Source organism: Gallus gallus, chromosome 17 (genome assembly GCF_016699485.2).
Source record: "Gallus gallus isolate bGalGal1 chromosome 17, bGalGal1.mat.broiler.GRCg7b, whole genome shotgun sequence".
Classification (NCBI taxonomy): domain Eukaryota; kingdom Metazoa; phylum Chordata; class Aves; order Galliformes; family Phasianidae; genus Gallus; species Gallus gallus.
This window is the reverse complement of record NC_052548.1, coordinates 7,419,377-7,434,292: the sequence shown is the minus strand read 5'-3', so window position 1 is coordinate 7,434,292 and position 14,916 is coordinate 7,419,377. Positions and strand designations below refer to the sequence as shown.

Genomic DNA, 14,916 nt, shown 5'->3' with positions numbered 1-14,916 from the left:
TGGCACCAGGAGCTCCCCGTCCCCGCTGCTGTGTTTGCGAGGCTGAACGAAGCCAAATTGGGCCTAAAGGGGCAAAAGCTCTGTGCTCGCAAACCCTGTGGTGCTTTTGAGGCAGGAGAGTGTGAACCAAAGGCAAAAAATCTGATGGACGGTTCCTCATCTTCTTTTGGTCCCGATGCTCCTCTGATTTTATACTTTTTATTCCCTGCTTTTTATTTACACTTATCCTTTATTTATTTTTACTTTTTATTCACGTGCTCTCCGGACCCACAGAGGGATGGGGTCGGTGCCTACAGGGCAATGGGAAGGGAAGTGGGCAGTGATGGCTCCTGGGAGCCCGGGAATAGAGAAGGGAAAAGGCTGATGCTGTGATGGAAAAGTGGGATGGGAGCCATTTTTGGGCTGGAAAAAACGTGCATCCCAAATCCGCCTTCTGCACCGAGTGGGTCTGTTTGGTCCAGGCCTGCTTTGCCTTGCCCCAGCACTGTGAACAGAAGCTGAATTAGCTCTGGTGGACGTGAGTGTGTGAGGCAGGAGCAGTGCCAACATGTGTGTGTGTGCTGGAGCGTGGCGTGTGCCTTTGGAAAAGGGCATTGGCAGCCAAAGTGCGGGGTTTGCATCCTGGCACTGCCAAGGGGCAGAAACAAACCTGCTCTGTCACCGTGGGTTGGAGGGAGAAGCAGAAAGTCAGAGGTATAAAATCATCCAGAAAATGATGTCCAGAGCTCAGTCCCCGAGCTGTGCTGTGGAATGAACGTTGCATTCCTATGGAGTGCGTTATATAAAAGTCCCAACGTTTGCCTTCCTTCACTGGGTATACTTACCCCCGTTTTGCACGTGGGTAAACTGAGGCACACAGCGGTGTTTGTCTCCAATCCCAGGGGTGTGTGTGGCCCTGGCTCCCAATGCAGGCCCTGAAGGTGGGGGTGAGCACCTGGCCGTGTCAGGGGTGCGATTCCTTCGGCCCCGTCCTTTTTTGTGACTACCGGGTGAGAGGAATTTCCAGCTGCGCCCACAGCCGCACCCGGCCAATGTGGCTGCACAGCGGCATTCTTTGTGCCTTATACGTGTTCCTCTCCCTGGTTGCTATGAGAAGGACCCACACAAACAACAGAGTACTGCAAAGCAAACAAGCTGAGCAAACAGGGAGGGTTCCCCCCCCGTCCCCCCCTCCCATCTCTGATCTAATCGCTGCAGGTGTGTTCTTGGATGGAAGGGTTTGTGGGAAGGGAAGGTTCCATCCAGCCTTAAAACCAAAACTTGCACATGAGCGGGGTCAGAAGGTGGCTTCCAGCTGGCAGGAAGCTGGGGAAGAGATGCAGAGTCCCTCCGCAGCGTGGCTGGGCTGCTCCATCTGGAGCTCCCACTCATGCTTGTATGCATGACCACAAGCAGGGGATGCAGTGGCTGCTGCAGAATGGATCCCAGTGTGGGACTGCTCAGTGCAGTTTGTTGTCTGGAGTCGGTTTGCTTTGCAGGAGCTCTTGGTGTGAGCAATGGAAGGGGTTTTCAGGGCTATTTGCTCTGGGCATCTTTGGGATTATGTTTTTCAGCTCCCCACAGTGCTTTTGCTGTGCCATCCCCTGTACAGTACCTGGCTATGGGACTGTGAGAAGCAAGGGTCCTGATCTTATCTCGTGATCTTAGAAGTGATGTATGCTATCCATCAGCGCTGGCTTTGCATCTGATACCTTTCCCATTGCTATAGCAACACATATCTCACAGAGGATGCCAGCATGCTTTCCAGGCAGAAGAAACTGATTCACCTGCCACCAATCTGCAATCTACCAGGAGCAGGGGTGGCTGACTGCCTGCTGCCCACAGCTGCTGGCTCTGGGAGGAGCTGATACGGGCTCACAGCAGCTGACCCTGATCTCCCCACCCCCTGCCTGGAGTTCCCTGGGATTTCAGGGTGAGGGCTGCGTGACATTGGATGCTGGGATCTGGGACTTCTCTCCAAGGGGAGTAGTGTCAGCAAGCTCACTGAGCCTGGGAGAGTGTTAGGGGCTGTTTTGTTCTGTCTTGCCTGTAGAGGCTGGAAGTTGAGCTCCACCTGTGGCATGCTGTGGGGCAGTGGGGTTGTTGGCCTGCTTTGCCTTTTGCTTTGTCTCTTTGCACGCTGCTGTCACTGCATGGGCTCTGGGACACTCCGTGGTCTGTTACTCTTCCATACAAACCAGAGCTGTCCCCAGGCAGGCAGCAATGAGTGGCCATGGGGGTGGCTGCAGGGATGCCTCCCCTGTCCGGTGATGGTTGCTGCTGCCTTCGTGCGTCACTTGGTGCCGGTTAGGGATGCGTTCACCTGTAGTTGTGACTGCTGTGAGCTGGGTGAGCCCACGCACACACTTGTGCAGGCCGGGCTGTGCAGGGCCGAGCGGAGCTGTGCAGCAGATGGCACTGTTGTTTTCCCTGTGAGTTATTGGGTTCTTCCTTTGTCGGCGCTGGAAGGGTCAGCAGATGGATGGGGGTTGTGAGGCTCTTGTGGGAAACAGCATCAGAGCCACGCTGTGCTCCTGACTGCCTGAGTCCAACCGGCAGTGAGGCTGCACCCTTCCACGTTCCTTAGGGATTTGCACTTCATGTTCCATGATGTCCTGACCCTTTTTACTCCCATCTCACCCCGGGTATGCCTGCCCTCCCCATGCTGCTCTCCTGGGGCTCTCTGCGGGATGCCGGATATTTGCTTTCTTCACCATTATTTTTATTTCCCTGCGCTTCAGCTCTTGGCTGTGGGTCAAAACCAATGTTTGTAGACATGAGCTGACGTCAAAGGCAGTTCAGCAGATGCGTGTCGGGGGATCACGGGCTCACAGGACAGAGTTCCCACTCCCTGGAGGCCAGGAGGTCATCCAGCAGGGAGATCTCACTGTGCTCTGCTGCTCTGTGTGCAGAGAGCTTTGGCAGATGGGAGGAGGAAGGGATGAGGGAGGCTGTCCCAGTGGGTTGCTCACCTGCTGCAGATCAAGGAAGGCAGGAGAAGCCCACTGGGTCTGAACTGATTCTGCATGGGATCAGGAGAAAATCAAAGGGGCTTTGCATACATGCCAGAGCTTGGGGATGCTGGGGCATCCCAGCTCCACACTTCCCTGTCTGGAGAAGAAAGGCAGAAGGAAGAGAGAACAAGCTGCCCAGAGCTGTGGATGCCCCATCCCTGGAGATTCTCAAGGCTATGGATGGGGCCCTGGACATCAGATCTGGGTTGGAACTGGATGGTCTTTAAGGTCCCTTCCAATCTAAGCCATTCTGTGGTTCTGGGTGATGGGATCCTCCCATGACCCACCCACGGGGAGCACGAACCCATTGCTTCTCCTCTGAGTGCCATAGGCTGGTGACTGCCCAAGGCCCTGGTTTTGCTTGGAGGAGGATGAAAGCCTCAGCAGGCCGTGAGCTCTCTTCAGCATTTCCATGGTGATGGGCAAGCACTTGTGCACAGCAACTGGAGCAACAAAATTCACCTTTTTCTGTGAAATATTTCAACTGTGGTCTGTCTTTTGCTGGAGAACTTCTCCAAGTGCAAACACTGGAGTGTTGGTAATTAAGAACAGACTAAAATGCAGTGATATGTTGATATTCTGGGGCCAGCTCTTGCAAATTTGTGTGCCCGGGCACTGCTGTCCTATGCAAGAGCTCCCAGCCCCTGTGCCAAACACCTGCTTGGTTTGTGGGTCAGACCCAGCACTGCACCTGCAGGTGTCACAGCCTCACATTTGGGGGACCCCCCAGCATTCACGGAGCTGTGTTCTGCACTGGGTGGCTCCTCCTGCTTACACAAGTCCCCTTGGTGCTTCTGCCACTGCTGCTTGAAAGGGTGTTTAGTTAATAGGATTATAAAGCTTTCCCGTCGTTAGGCAACGGAAATCAATGGAGGGCCTCTGGGGTTGAGCCTCATCCGATTTGCAGCGGTTGCTCGATGGCTGTGCATGGGGTGGGATGGAGGACGTGCACCTCCCATGCTGTGCCCCACTCCTGCGGGGTGCTCCTGTCCCATGGCACTGGTTGTGTGTTTCTCCTGCTGTGCACCTACTCCAGGAATATGGACCTGTAAGAAGGTTGCCCAGAGAGGTGGTGACACCCCATCCCTGGAGACACCTGAGGTCAGGGGATGGGGTTCTCAGCATGCTGTGGGTGTCCCTGTTCGTTGCTGGGTTGGATCAGATGGCTTTGAAAGGTCCTTTCCAACTCAAATGGTTCAATGAAATCTGCCCATGCAACAAGTGTTGTGCTAGAACAAGCTGGTGAGAAGGGGATCCACAATGGTGGAGACTTCTTCCAAGCCCCTTGGCCATACAGCAGTGTGAGGAGGGAGGGCAGGGGGAGCCCTGGCTATTTGCACGGGGCTGGGAGGCTCCAAGCTGCTGTTGCTGTGGCTCTTATCTCTGAGCCCACGGTTTGCTGTCTGACAAGTGACACGGAGCAGAGATGCAGACCTGCAGATAACCCCTTGGCCACGTGCTGGCTAGGGGAAAGCATGCACTGAGGTATGCTTGAGCTTCAGATGGTGAATTGCTGGATGCTCCAGCTCTGTCAGGCACTCCAGGTCATGCCTTGTGCAGTCTGTGAGCCCTGTTTGTGTTCAGGTCCTGATGGACGTGGCCATATGCCCAGAGAGCTGCCCCGCTCCTGCTGCCAGCCTGGGCTCTCTGTGCAGACGGCTGCTGCTCCAGCCTGGCTGCCAGGTGGAATAAACCCTCACCAAGAAATAATCATTGGTGACAGCAGGGGCTGTCGCGCCTGGCCCGTGCCTGCAGCTCTCCATGCCCCGCAGCACTGCTGTCGTGTCACGCAGACACTGTGTGCTGCAAGGATCTCTGTTCCTGTGGGGATGGCACAGGGATGGGTGAGCTCTGCTGCCCACCTGTGCACACCCAAAGCTGCAGCATGCTGCCCCCAGCCCAGGCTCTGTCCCCATCTCTGAGGTCGTTATGGAAACTCAATCAGCCTGTTGCCATGGCAGCCTCCAGCTCTCCTCCCTCCCAGTGCCATCCCCACTGTGACAGCTCAATGTTAGCAGCTCCCACAGGACCGATTCCAGCAGGATGAAGTGCTTTCAGCATGGGATGCAGCAGCAGGATGGCAGCTCTGGAGCCCCACTGTGCTGCTGATGCAGGGAAATGGCCTCAGAAGCAGAAGGGGGGGGTGTGGGTACCTCCTTGTTCCTGCCTAGGGGGAAGGTCCTCCTTTGCATCCTCCCCGGCCCTCCATCCCTGCTGCTCTGCGTTGCTGCAGTGACCGTTTCCATGGCGACCACATCCAGGGGCTGTGATGGAGAGCATCCCTGTCCCTCCCCGTGGGGCGCGGGAGCTCCCGAGGTGTGCTCCATCCCAAAGGGATGTGCTGCTGGAAATCCCTCCAGTGGAAAACGTGTGGAGGAATCCCAAGATGACTAATTGGCTCCCCTTCCTTTAATAGCTGGCGTTGGTAATTGCTGCTCCATGCTATTAAAGGACCGTCTGTGCTTCACGTGAACTGGTTTTGCATACATTTCTATTCTGAGGAACTGGGGAATTCATTCAGCTCAGGGTGCTGACCAGCTGGGCTTTGCTCAGGCTTAAAAATGAGCTGAGTTTATTCTCTTAATTCATCTGGAACAAGACAGATTTCAAATGGGACGTACAGAAGCACCATGAGCTAGACACTGAGCTGCCTTAGGTGTGCACTGAGCAATCAGTGTCCCAGCCCTGGAAAACCCACAGGGCTGCATCCACGTGTCCCAGCCCGTGCCCAGCCCCCATCTGTGCCCATGGCTCCCTGTAAATGCCACCACATTTCTCCGGAGGGATGCTGCCATGTTGGGATTTCTGTGCTTTCAGAAGCAGATTTCCTCTTTCACTGATAAGCTTCAGAGGGGGGAGAGCTGCTGGGATTTTCCATTTGCCTTCCACTCGTCACGCTGCTTTATTTCCTCTTTGCCTTTCTATCAGCCTGGCGCTGTGAAAATAAACCAGTCGGGTTTGCATCATTTCTCTGAAGCAGAGCATTCTCCTCCATGCGCAGGATGCAGTGATGTTTGGGCTCGTGGACAATACTTGGGGTTGAAATTTCCTTGGAAAAACAAACTCGCCATTGTTATCTGTAGGAATTCTTTAGTTTTATGGAAGCCTTTGATGCTTGAATCCACCAAGCATTGGGGCTGGCTTTCCTCGGGTGGCCCTTTGTTGCTTGGTGTCATTGTGACCAAGGGGTGGGCATTGCATTTTGGAGCATTCAGAATGTTTGTGCCGTGGCAGCTGTGCTGGGTGCCAAAATCCTCCACCTTCATCCACCTATGCAGAACCTTAACTGTACTCTGTTGTGAAGGGCCCCACATGATGTGCTTGTGGGGAGCAGAGGCAGCTCCATTTATTTGCCCTGTAGTTGCTCTGTTCTGGCTAAGGCAGAGTTACTGCTGTGAAGCAGTGCGGTCCCGATGTGGGTTTTCTCTGCTGAATCTGAAGGAAGCAATAAAATCCCCGTGAGAAGCAAAATGGGGAAGCACTGGGGTCTGTGCAGGCATTTCCCACTCTGCTCAAGGGCTGTGGGCTGAGATGGTGCTGGGGGGGTTTCTCCTGCACATCTTGCAGGGCTGCCCCGCTCCGTGGGCTCCAGCAGTGCGTGGGTCCGGTGCTGTGGATCTGCTGCTGCTGCTGGAAGGTGTGGGATCACAGCTTCCACCCGTGCCAGCCAACCTGGAGGTGGAGTGGTTCGGTGCTGCTGTTCTGATGTCTGTGTGGGATCGCCCTGTTGGGGCTGCTGATGTGCTGGGGGAATCTCTGTGTTCTGCTTCTGCTGAGTGGCGAGTTGCCCCAAAGCACCTCATGGGCTTCTGCTTTAGGAACACAATGTCCCTCAGTGCCCTGGGTGAGGACAGGAGACATTTTATGCCATTTCTGGGGCCACCATGAGTGCCCTCGTTCTGCATTTTTGTGTGTGCAGCTGCGCTCGCTTCCCATCACCCAGTCCCAGTGCTGTGGGTTTGAGCTGGTTTCAGAAGCAGCCATTCCCACATCCAACCCCGTGTGCTGCTCTGCCTGGCGCTCCCCCAGCACGCTGTGCTTGGTGTTTGGCTTTCCTTCATGGTCTCCCTGTGGGGTCTGTGGCTTTGCTGGAAGGGTGATCCCTCTGGCGTCGTTAGAGCTGCCTGGCAGGGGTGTAAGGGATGAGGCATAGGGGGTTGCTGGTCTTTGGGGATCAGCACAGTAGAGTAGACCCTGGACATGCCAGAAGCACATGCTGTGGGACAGCCACCACTGTCGTCCCTCTCTTGGTGCTACCACAGGACCTGGGAGCATCCCATGGACCCAAGCACCAGTGGGAGATGGGAGTCCTAAAGCTCCTTCACATGGGCTCGGTGCAGGTTTGAATCACCTTCCTGGAACCACAGCTGTGGGTGTTGCCCATGCTGGGTTCAAATTGCACAGCCAGTGATGGCAGCATGAGGCATGGGGCAGTCTCCCATGGGAGCACGTATCACTTTGAGTCACTGGGACACAGTGACTGTGCCAGAATGTTTCCTGGGTTGTGGCACTGCCTCACTGGCATGAGAGGGGCAGTTCCCAGGTGCTGCCAGCCGGGGGAAGGCCCTGGAGGCAGCGCCCTATCCATGTGCAATGGACACGAGCCTGTCCCAGAGCCTCTGTGCAGTGCTAGGCTCCTCTGGGCCACCTACCGCAAGCATCTCCCACCCTGCATCATCACTGCAGGGCCCAGCAAGAAGGGCTACAGTAAGGATGGAAAATCTGGTTTGCTTGAGGACAGTGGGAGTTTTCATTGGCTTATTCCTGGAGTTTTGCACGGCCTCTGTGCTGGGCACTGCTGCCCTGCAGCAAGGCACTGGGATGCCACATCCCTGGGACTCACATCTCGCTCCATCTCGACCCACTGACACCGTTGGTGCAAATCCTGCAGTATCTCTCTGTTGCAGAACCACCCCGGTTTGTGCCGCTCTCTTTCAGGAAAACTCAGTTTTGGAGCTGCGAGGAGTGGAACGGGCAGCCCATGCTGTGCTCACCCGGGCAAGGCTTCTCACACAGAATTGACCTCTAAACAAAAATCACCACTGCTCGCTGCCTTAATTGAGTGCCACCCTGCATTGCCGGTGCCATCAGGTTCTCGAGCGCTCTCTGGGTGTGAATTATTTAAGCCTGGCTGTGGTCCTTGGAGTGTAGGACGGCGCTGATCCGACAATGGGCAGCAGGGATGGAAGAGGAGAGGGAAAGAAAAGGGGAGGCTCCAGCCGGGCTCAGGCATGCTCCCTGTCTCACACCCTCTCATCCTTCCAGCTCTGCCTGTTCGCTGCCACAACAGCCAGCGGGAAAGGCTGTAGCTGCCGCAAGACACAATCTGATCGCAATCAGAAATCAACAGCCGGCACGACCTGTTGTGCCACGGAGACAATGCGCGGGGGTCCGGGGGTGTTGTGCATGTAGATGAGGCTGGGAGCATCACACCGAGGCAGCACCCAGCTCGCCCCGGAAGAAAGGAAGGAAGGAAGAGAGAAAGAAAGGAGCGGTGAGAAGCGGCGTGCCGCGGCATGCTGGCACAGGGCTGCTCCGCCAGCACGGGAGCATCGCCCGCCGCACACACACCCGCACACACCGTCTCCCGGCGCAGCTCCTCGCAGCCCTTTGATTTGCAGAGAAGGAAATAAGAGCTCTCGGAGCGGCGGCAGCTGTTGGCAAGATGCGCTGAGAAAAGCGAGCAGGGAAAGGTCTTTGCTGTGCCTCCCCGCCCGGGTTGGAGCTGCTGCTGGAAGAGGGGCGGCGGCGGAGAGAGAAGAATGAGCAGCCCCTCCGTGCCGGGGAAGATGGAGGCGAAACCTTTGTTCAACGTGCAGAAGGCGCTGGTGCAGCCGGTGCAGATGTGCATGTTGGACATCCCTCTGAGCGTGCAGGACGACGACGTGAGTGAAGGCGAGGCCGGGGCCGGGTGGGTGTGCGGGGGGCAGCCAGGAGCCGTGAGCCCACCTCGGGGTTGCCCGGGGGTGATGAACTCGTGGCAAAGTTGAAGGTGGCACCGCCTCCGGGTGCAGCCGTTCCTTCCCGAAGCGCCGTGTCTCGAGGCAGGCTGTGCAATGCTCTTGCAAAATGCATCATGGAAGGAGGGGTCTGGGAGGCAGGCGAAGCCTCCCTGCGTGGTGGTGGTGCAGAAGGGTGGGTTGGCTGCAGATGTCCGGACTGGGAACGGCTTTGCTTTACTGGCTGCCCTGCCCGTGGCGCTGACCCGCAGCAAAGCAGCAGGGCTGCAGCACCCAGGCAGATAAACCCCTATGCTTGGATCCGCCTGTTGTCACCTTAACTCTGCCTGTCGCGGAAATACACCGGGAATCTGACTGCGGGGAGAAAGGCCACCGTGCTAAAACTGATGGAGAACCCCAGATAGGGTCAAATGCTTTCCAGAGCTCGCAGGGGGGTTAGTGGGCAGTTCCCCAGCTGTGCGAGTGTTTGGGGTGTGCTCCAGGTGCTGGTAGCATTGAGGCAAAGCTGGCGAGCAGGGGAAGCCCGTGCTCTTACTGTGCTCTTCGGTGTGTGTCCTCCCCACAGGGGCCTCTAATCGGCGGTTTCTTGCTGGTGAGCAATTAGTGCATGGTGGAGAATGCTACCTTCTCTCTTCTCCATTATCTGTGTGCTCACAGGGATGCGATGACACGGAGAGGAGCGCTGGGAGGAGGGAGGGCTCCCTGTGAGCACCTTGCAGGGGTGTGCAGCCCCAGCCCCTCCATCCCAGCAGGGATGGGGCTCCTATATTTAGAAACAGCCTCGGGCTTTTCCAGCACCTACAGCGCTGCTGTGCTAATGAGGATACCTGTGTCGGCCACTGCAGAGCCAGCGGGGCGTGGAACCGTGGGAAGGAGGAGGGGAGGCAGTGAGCAATGCTGAGGAGGGGAGGGAGCTGCTGACCTCTTGGGTGGAAGCTTTATTCTCATTTAGCTGGGTTTGTCAGCAGCTTGCACCGCGCCATAGCGGCGCCTGGGGCTGGGTTTCCCTGTGCTGTGGGCTACACAGGAATTGGTGGAAAGCAGACCTGGAGAGTGGAGCCCACCTGGGCAGCGGTCAGGATGGAGGAGGGTATGCCCTCCATGCTTGGAATGACTTCCCCTTGCTCATCATATCCATGGTTTTATTGCAGAATAATAATAAGTAATAATAATCGAGGGGGTTGGGCACTGTTGGAGGGCTCTTCTGGCTTGCCTGGGTTTTTCACTGTTCCTTGCTCAGCGGTGTGGTGGGGCATCCCTGCCTTCAGCCCCCATTGGGCATTTGCTCCATCGTGCAGCATGGAAAGGGTGAGCATATTCTGGTGAAAGCTCTAACCATGGAGAGCACATTCTCCATATTTTCACTTACAGTGGGGCTCTGCCTGTGTATTTGTAAGAGGGAAACCCATGTGAGGGATGCTTCCTGCCTTTGCCAGCAAGTGGGGGTGAGGTGGCTGCACCCTCAGAGCCAATGCCTCACTGTGCTGGTGCAGAATTTGGGAGAAGTTTAGGTATGCATTGCACAGGGATTTTGGATGTACACACCCCAGTGAAGCTCTAATAACTGAGCAGGGTCCAGGCATTGATTCCAGCAGGCAGCAAGCAGCCGAACACTGCCTGCGCCGCAGGGCTGGCCCCAGCCCAGAGCTGCCTCGACTGGGAAAACCTAGGTAGGTCTGCAGGAATGAGAGCAGACACCGTGGGTCTACCTGATGGGAAAGGATGCACTGTGCCCTGCCACTCTTCAGTGCACCCGGTAAATGTCCCCTGGTGAGTCTGCACTTTGCAGCCCATGATGGGAAGGGATGTAGCGGTGCGTGCTGCCCATGCCCACATTTGGGTGCTGGCAGCTGTACGGGGAGCATCGCCCCAGCCACCCCCAAGCTCTCATTCCCACCTTCCCTGACGGCTTTCCATGGGGCCGTCAGTCTTTCCCTTTCATAACCCAGCCAAAGCAGTTGCAACATTTCCCTCGATGCTTCTCTTGCTATTATGGGTAGGGATTTCCAAAGCTTTGCTAATAAAAGAGTAACAGTTTCTATATCTGGGAAATGGGGAAATCAATGGGCAGGCTGTTGTAAGAGACGTAACGGCTTTTTGTGGCAGCTCGGGCAGTTCTGTAACGTGATGGAGCTGGAGGGCAAGTTGGTTGGTCAACTTCATCGGCAACATCTGCTCTTGTGAGTGATGGGACAATGCCAGTGTGGGACCATCTCATCCCCAGGGGGTGTCCCTCTGGGGCTGCGTGTCCTAGGAACCCTCCTGGCTGTGGGAACCATGGGGTGAGGTCACCCCTCTGCTGCCCTCTCCGTGCCCCCCAGCCCACCCTGATGCCCCCACATCCCCTCTCATCAGTGAGCGCAGTCGCTTTGACTTCAAAGCGGTTCGCAAACATTTTCCACTCCACTGGGCTAATTAGTCAAATTACATTTCACATGCTAATTTATTCTAATATTATTTTTTTTCCCAATGTACTGGCATACAGGGGGAGATGAAAGCTTCATTTGACCTTAGAGCCAGGCCCAGGGGAGCTGGAGATGGAATGAATGGTTCACAGCCAGGTTTGCTGTGACACCGCTCCTTCCCTGCCTCTTTCAGAGATCCCATTCAGGCTGTACGTGTTTTAGCTGTTACCTTGGGTGCAATGCACGCAGAAGAAAATCTTTCAGATCAGAGGTAATGAGTTACTAATTTCCAGCTTCATTACTCGGAAACGCACTGCTCTGCAGCACCGGTTACACCGTGGAGTGCTGCGGAAATGGCAATCAGTGAATCCTGGCTGGAGCCGATGGGAATGGAGAGATCTTCCCAGCACTAATTGGGCATTGAAGCTGCTCTGGGGCTTCAGGCTGACAGATATGGCTGTGAAGGGGCAGGAATTGAGCCTTCCTCCCCAGGCTTGGAAGGCTGAGTGCCCCTGGCATCCCATGGGAGCCTTTGGGCAATGGAATGAGCTTGGAGACACATGGCATGGGTGCGCCCCATCCCACTGGGGAACCCTTGCTGATGGCCGAGCCCTGCTAAGGCACCCAGCACCCATCCCCTCAGCACTGTCCCCCATGCAAGGGGCTTCCACCCAGCGGGATGGGGACCTGGTGCTCGTACAGGTCATGGGGCAGAGCCGCCGCTGCAAACAGCCCCACAATGAATCAAAGGCTTTGTCGTGTTTATATCAAAGGCTGTTTCTTTTCCACTGCCTGTGTATGGTAGATGTTATCGAGTGGGAGGAGCTGAAAGCAAGCGCTGGGACTGTTTCCTGGCCACAATTACAGTCAAAAACAACAAATCCCTCCATCCCCACTCTTGGCCAAACTTTCTACTGGAGTGAATCATCACTTGGCTTCTTTGAGGAGAGCTGGAAACTGTGCAAGAAGTCACCCAGATGCTGAATTCTCATCTGCGAGGGCAGAGATCCAGGAGAGCACTGTAAAATCCCAGGGATTCTGGGAATTCTCCCAGCAAGGCTGTGCCCATCTATTCAGTAGCAACATTCCCCCATTAAAGGGATGGGGCAGAGGGTAACCCATCACTGTTGCCTTTGGCAGCACCGCTCGCTAACTCGCACAGAGGACGTGATGTGGTGTTCGGGGTGACGTGCTCGAGAGTTTCCCTGCTTCTTTGCTCTTCTTCCTCCCTGCTGCTCAGCACCAGCTCTGTCTGACGGCCGAGGGCAGTGTCAGGCCCTTCTCCTTGCAGCTTTCACACTGCAGACGTGTCTCTGCAGAGCAGATGCACAATTAATTGCCTGGAGTCGGACCCTGCCCTGCCTTCAGATGTGGCTTCCCCGGTGCCCTCGTTTCCTGCTGACATACACTCTGCTCTCGTCATGCTCTGAAATGTCCCCACATCATCACAGCGAGAGTGCAAATTAGGGCTGAATTTCACCACTTGGGCTGCAAATAGTGCTGGGGAGCTGCCCAGCTTGGAGTCCAGGCCTCCATGCAATGCAGACAGCCCCTTTGGTCTCAGTGCAGTGTGCTCGCAGGACAGCAGAGTGCTGCAGCCCATCACCGAGCACAGCTGGATGCAGCCAGGGTTGGCTCTGATGCTAACCCGGAGTGATTTCATTGCGTGATTTTGGTATTTGTGCAGTGAGGGTTGGCTCCGTCCCGCCTGGCGGAGGAGCAGCTCTCGCTCCATCATATGACCGTGCTGTAATGTGCTGGTGGCTCCGTTTGGGCAGAACTTGTGATATTTGGTGTTTTTAACTGCTGAGGCCACATGTGTGGGTCACGCAGGCTGACTGAGAGGGGAGCTACGGCGCACGGCTGAAACCTTCAGGTGTTCCCTCGGTGCCGATGGTGGCCAAGAACAGCATCCCCAGTGCTCCTCTTCCCCTGTGCCTCCATGGTAAGAACCTTACTCTTAAAAAATAACCCTAAAAAATACCCCTCCTTCTGTTCACCTTTTTCTTCTCCCTTTGGGCTTCTCTGTGCATTGCTGTCAGAGTTTGGGCTTTTCCTTTTGTCATGGCAACCTTCCCCCTGCACTTCTGCTTCCCATCCTTGAAATGAAGCGCAAGTTAAGAGCTGCAGATAGGGAGGATGGAGGGGAAATGGCCTTTCCCAGCCAGCCTGGGGGCTGTTGGACCTGCACAGCTGGGGCACCAGTGGGGCACTGGGATGGGGTCGGCGGGATGGAAAGTCCCTGTCTGTGGGAGTCACACTAAGGCAGCCCCTGAGCTGCTGGAGCCAGGAAATGGAGACTAATCCCTACTGAAAAGCAGCAGAAAATCCCGGATTTCCCTTCCCGTTTGGCAGAGGGATGGGGGAAGCACGAGGCAGGAGACGGACGGGCTGCAGGGCACAGCTCCAGCTTTTCCCACTGCACAAAGCCTGCACCCCACCCTGCCCTCTATCCTTGGTTCTTTTGGAGTCAGCCCAAGGCACTGCCCTGGTGATCCCGCTGGCTGCACTGCAGCAGCAAAGCCCCTCCAAAGACCTCCAACCAGCCTCCATTTCCAAGCTACACCAGTAGAGAGCTTTGCAAGTGGCACTGAGTGTCCACCGAGACTGGGAGGGGAAGCAGAGCTCTGCAGGGCTTTGGCTTTTGCAAGAAGGTGACTCAGTGCATGCCGGGCTGGTGTTGCACCTGCATGCTGCCACATTGCGTGTCATGGAAACACTGACACAGCTCCTCAGCGGTGCATTGCAAATAGCAATGGGATAATTAACCATCGATAGGTAATGGTGTGAGCTGCTGAGGTGACAAAAATGGATGGTGGCTGTGCAGGAGGGGGTTGATCAGCGTGAGCCATGATCAGAGGTAGGAAAAGCTCCTGGATGCTGCAGGAACGGCGCTGAAGGCAGACCCAGCACATAGGAGGCAGCTGGCAGTGCTCGCCCTCTGCTTCCTGGCCCTCCTGCAAACACCTGGGTTGCATTCTCTGGCCCTTCTCCCCGGTGGTGTCTGTCTGTGTCTGTGTCCTTTCCCCACGTGACTTCTGAACCCACGTCATGCAGATTTGGTGGGGGGCTTGCAGATAATTAAACCTGTGTGAATATGAGATGGCCGAGAGGAGGAAGGGAATCCTGTGGATTCCTCTGAGCCTCTGCAGCATGAGGTCGTGTGCTGTTCAACACCAGCAGGTCCACGTGGGAGGCACTGCTTACAAAGGCTTCAGCTGCAAAAACATTTTCCCTCTCAGATTGTGCAATTTTAGGCTCGGAAGCTGGCACTGTTGTCTGAATGGAAGCCGGAACTCTTTGGCACGAGGTGGGCAGGAGGAGCAGTGCCCTCCAAGGGGTGCAGCCGGCCCAGTGGGGTCGTGTGGCCATGAAACCCCCACGGAAATGTGGGAGGCACACCGGGACGACTTCCCCTGCTGAAACAATGCGGGGCGGAAGCCTTTAAAGTGGTCATTACCGAGAGGAAAATTTTTATGCTAAAGCATCCTTTGTTGTGAGGGTTCACCAATACCCGCGATGGCCAACAGACTTTTGCAGTTCCTAATTGACTTTTAA

The 14,916-nt window shown here is 55.8% G+C and overlaps 1 protein-coding gene and 1 long non-coding RNA gene across 8 annotated transcripts in view; one reads left to right on the top strand and one right to left on the bottom strand.

Moving 5' to 3' along the window:
• RGL4 (ral guanine nucleotide dissociation stimulator like 4) overlaps positions 1–14,916 on the top strand; it is a 39,729-nt gene that overhangs the window by 617 nt on the left and 24,196 nt on the right. For 4 of the 7 annotated variants that reach the window (XM_040649389.2, XM_040649385.2, XM_040649388.2 and 1 more), the window contains exon 1: positions 8,263–8,878. The exons of 2 other annotated variants lie outside the window; for them this stretch is intronic. In XM_040649389.2, coding sequence (XP_040505323.1) covers positions 8,756–8,878 — 123 coding nt within the window. In that variant the 5' untranslated portion in view covers positions 8,263–8,755. Of the gene's footprint in view, positions 1–8,262; positions 13,304–14,916 lie in introns of those variants that run through there. One more of the 7 variants, XM_040649390.2, reaches the window with a different exon arrangement.
• On the bottom strand, positions 196–5,227 carry LOC107052213. The gene is made up of 3 exons (XR_001464512.4): positions 5,147–5,227; positions 650–4,039; positions 196–484 (listed from the first exon to the last, which is right to left on the bottom strand). It is a non-coding gene; the product is annotated as an uncharacterized LOC107052213 (long non-coding RNA).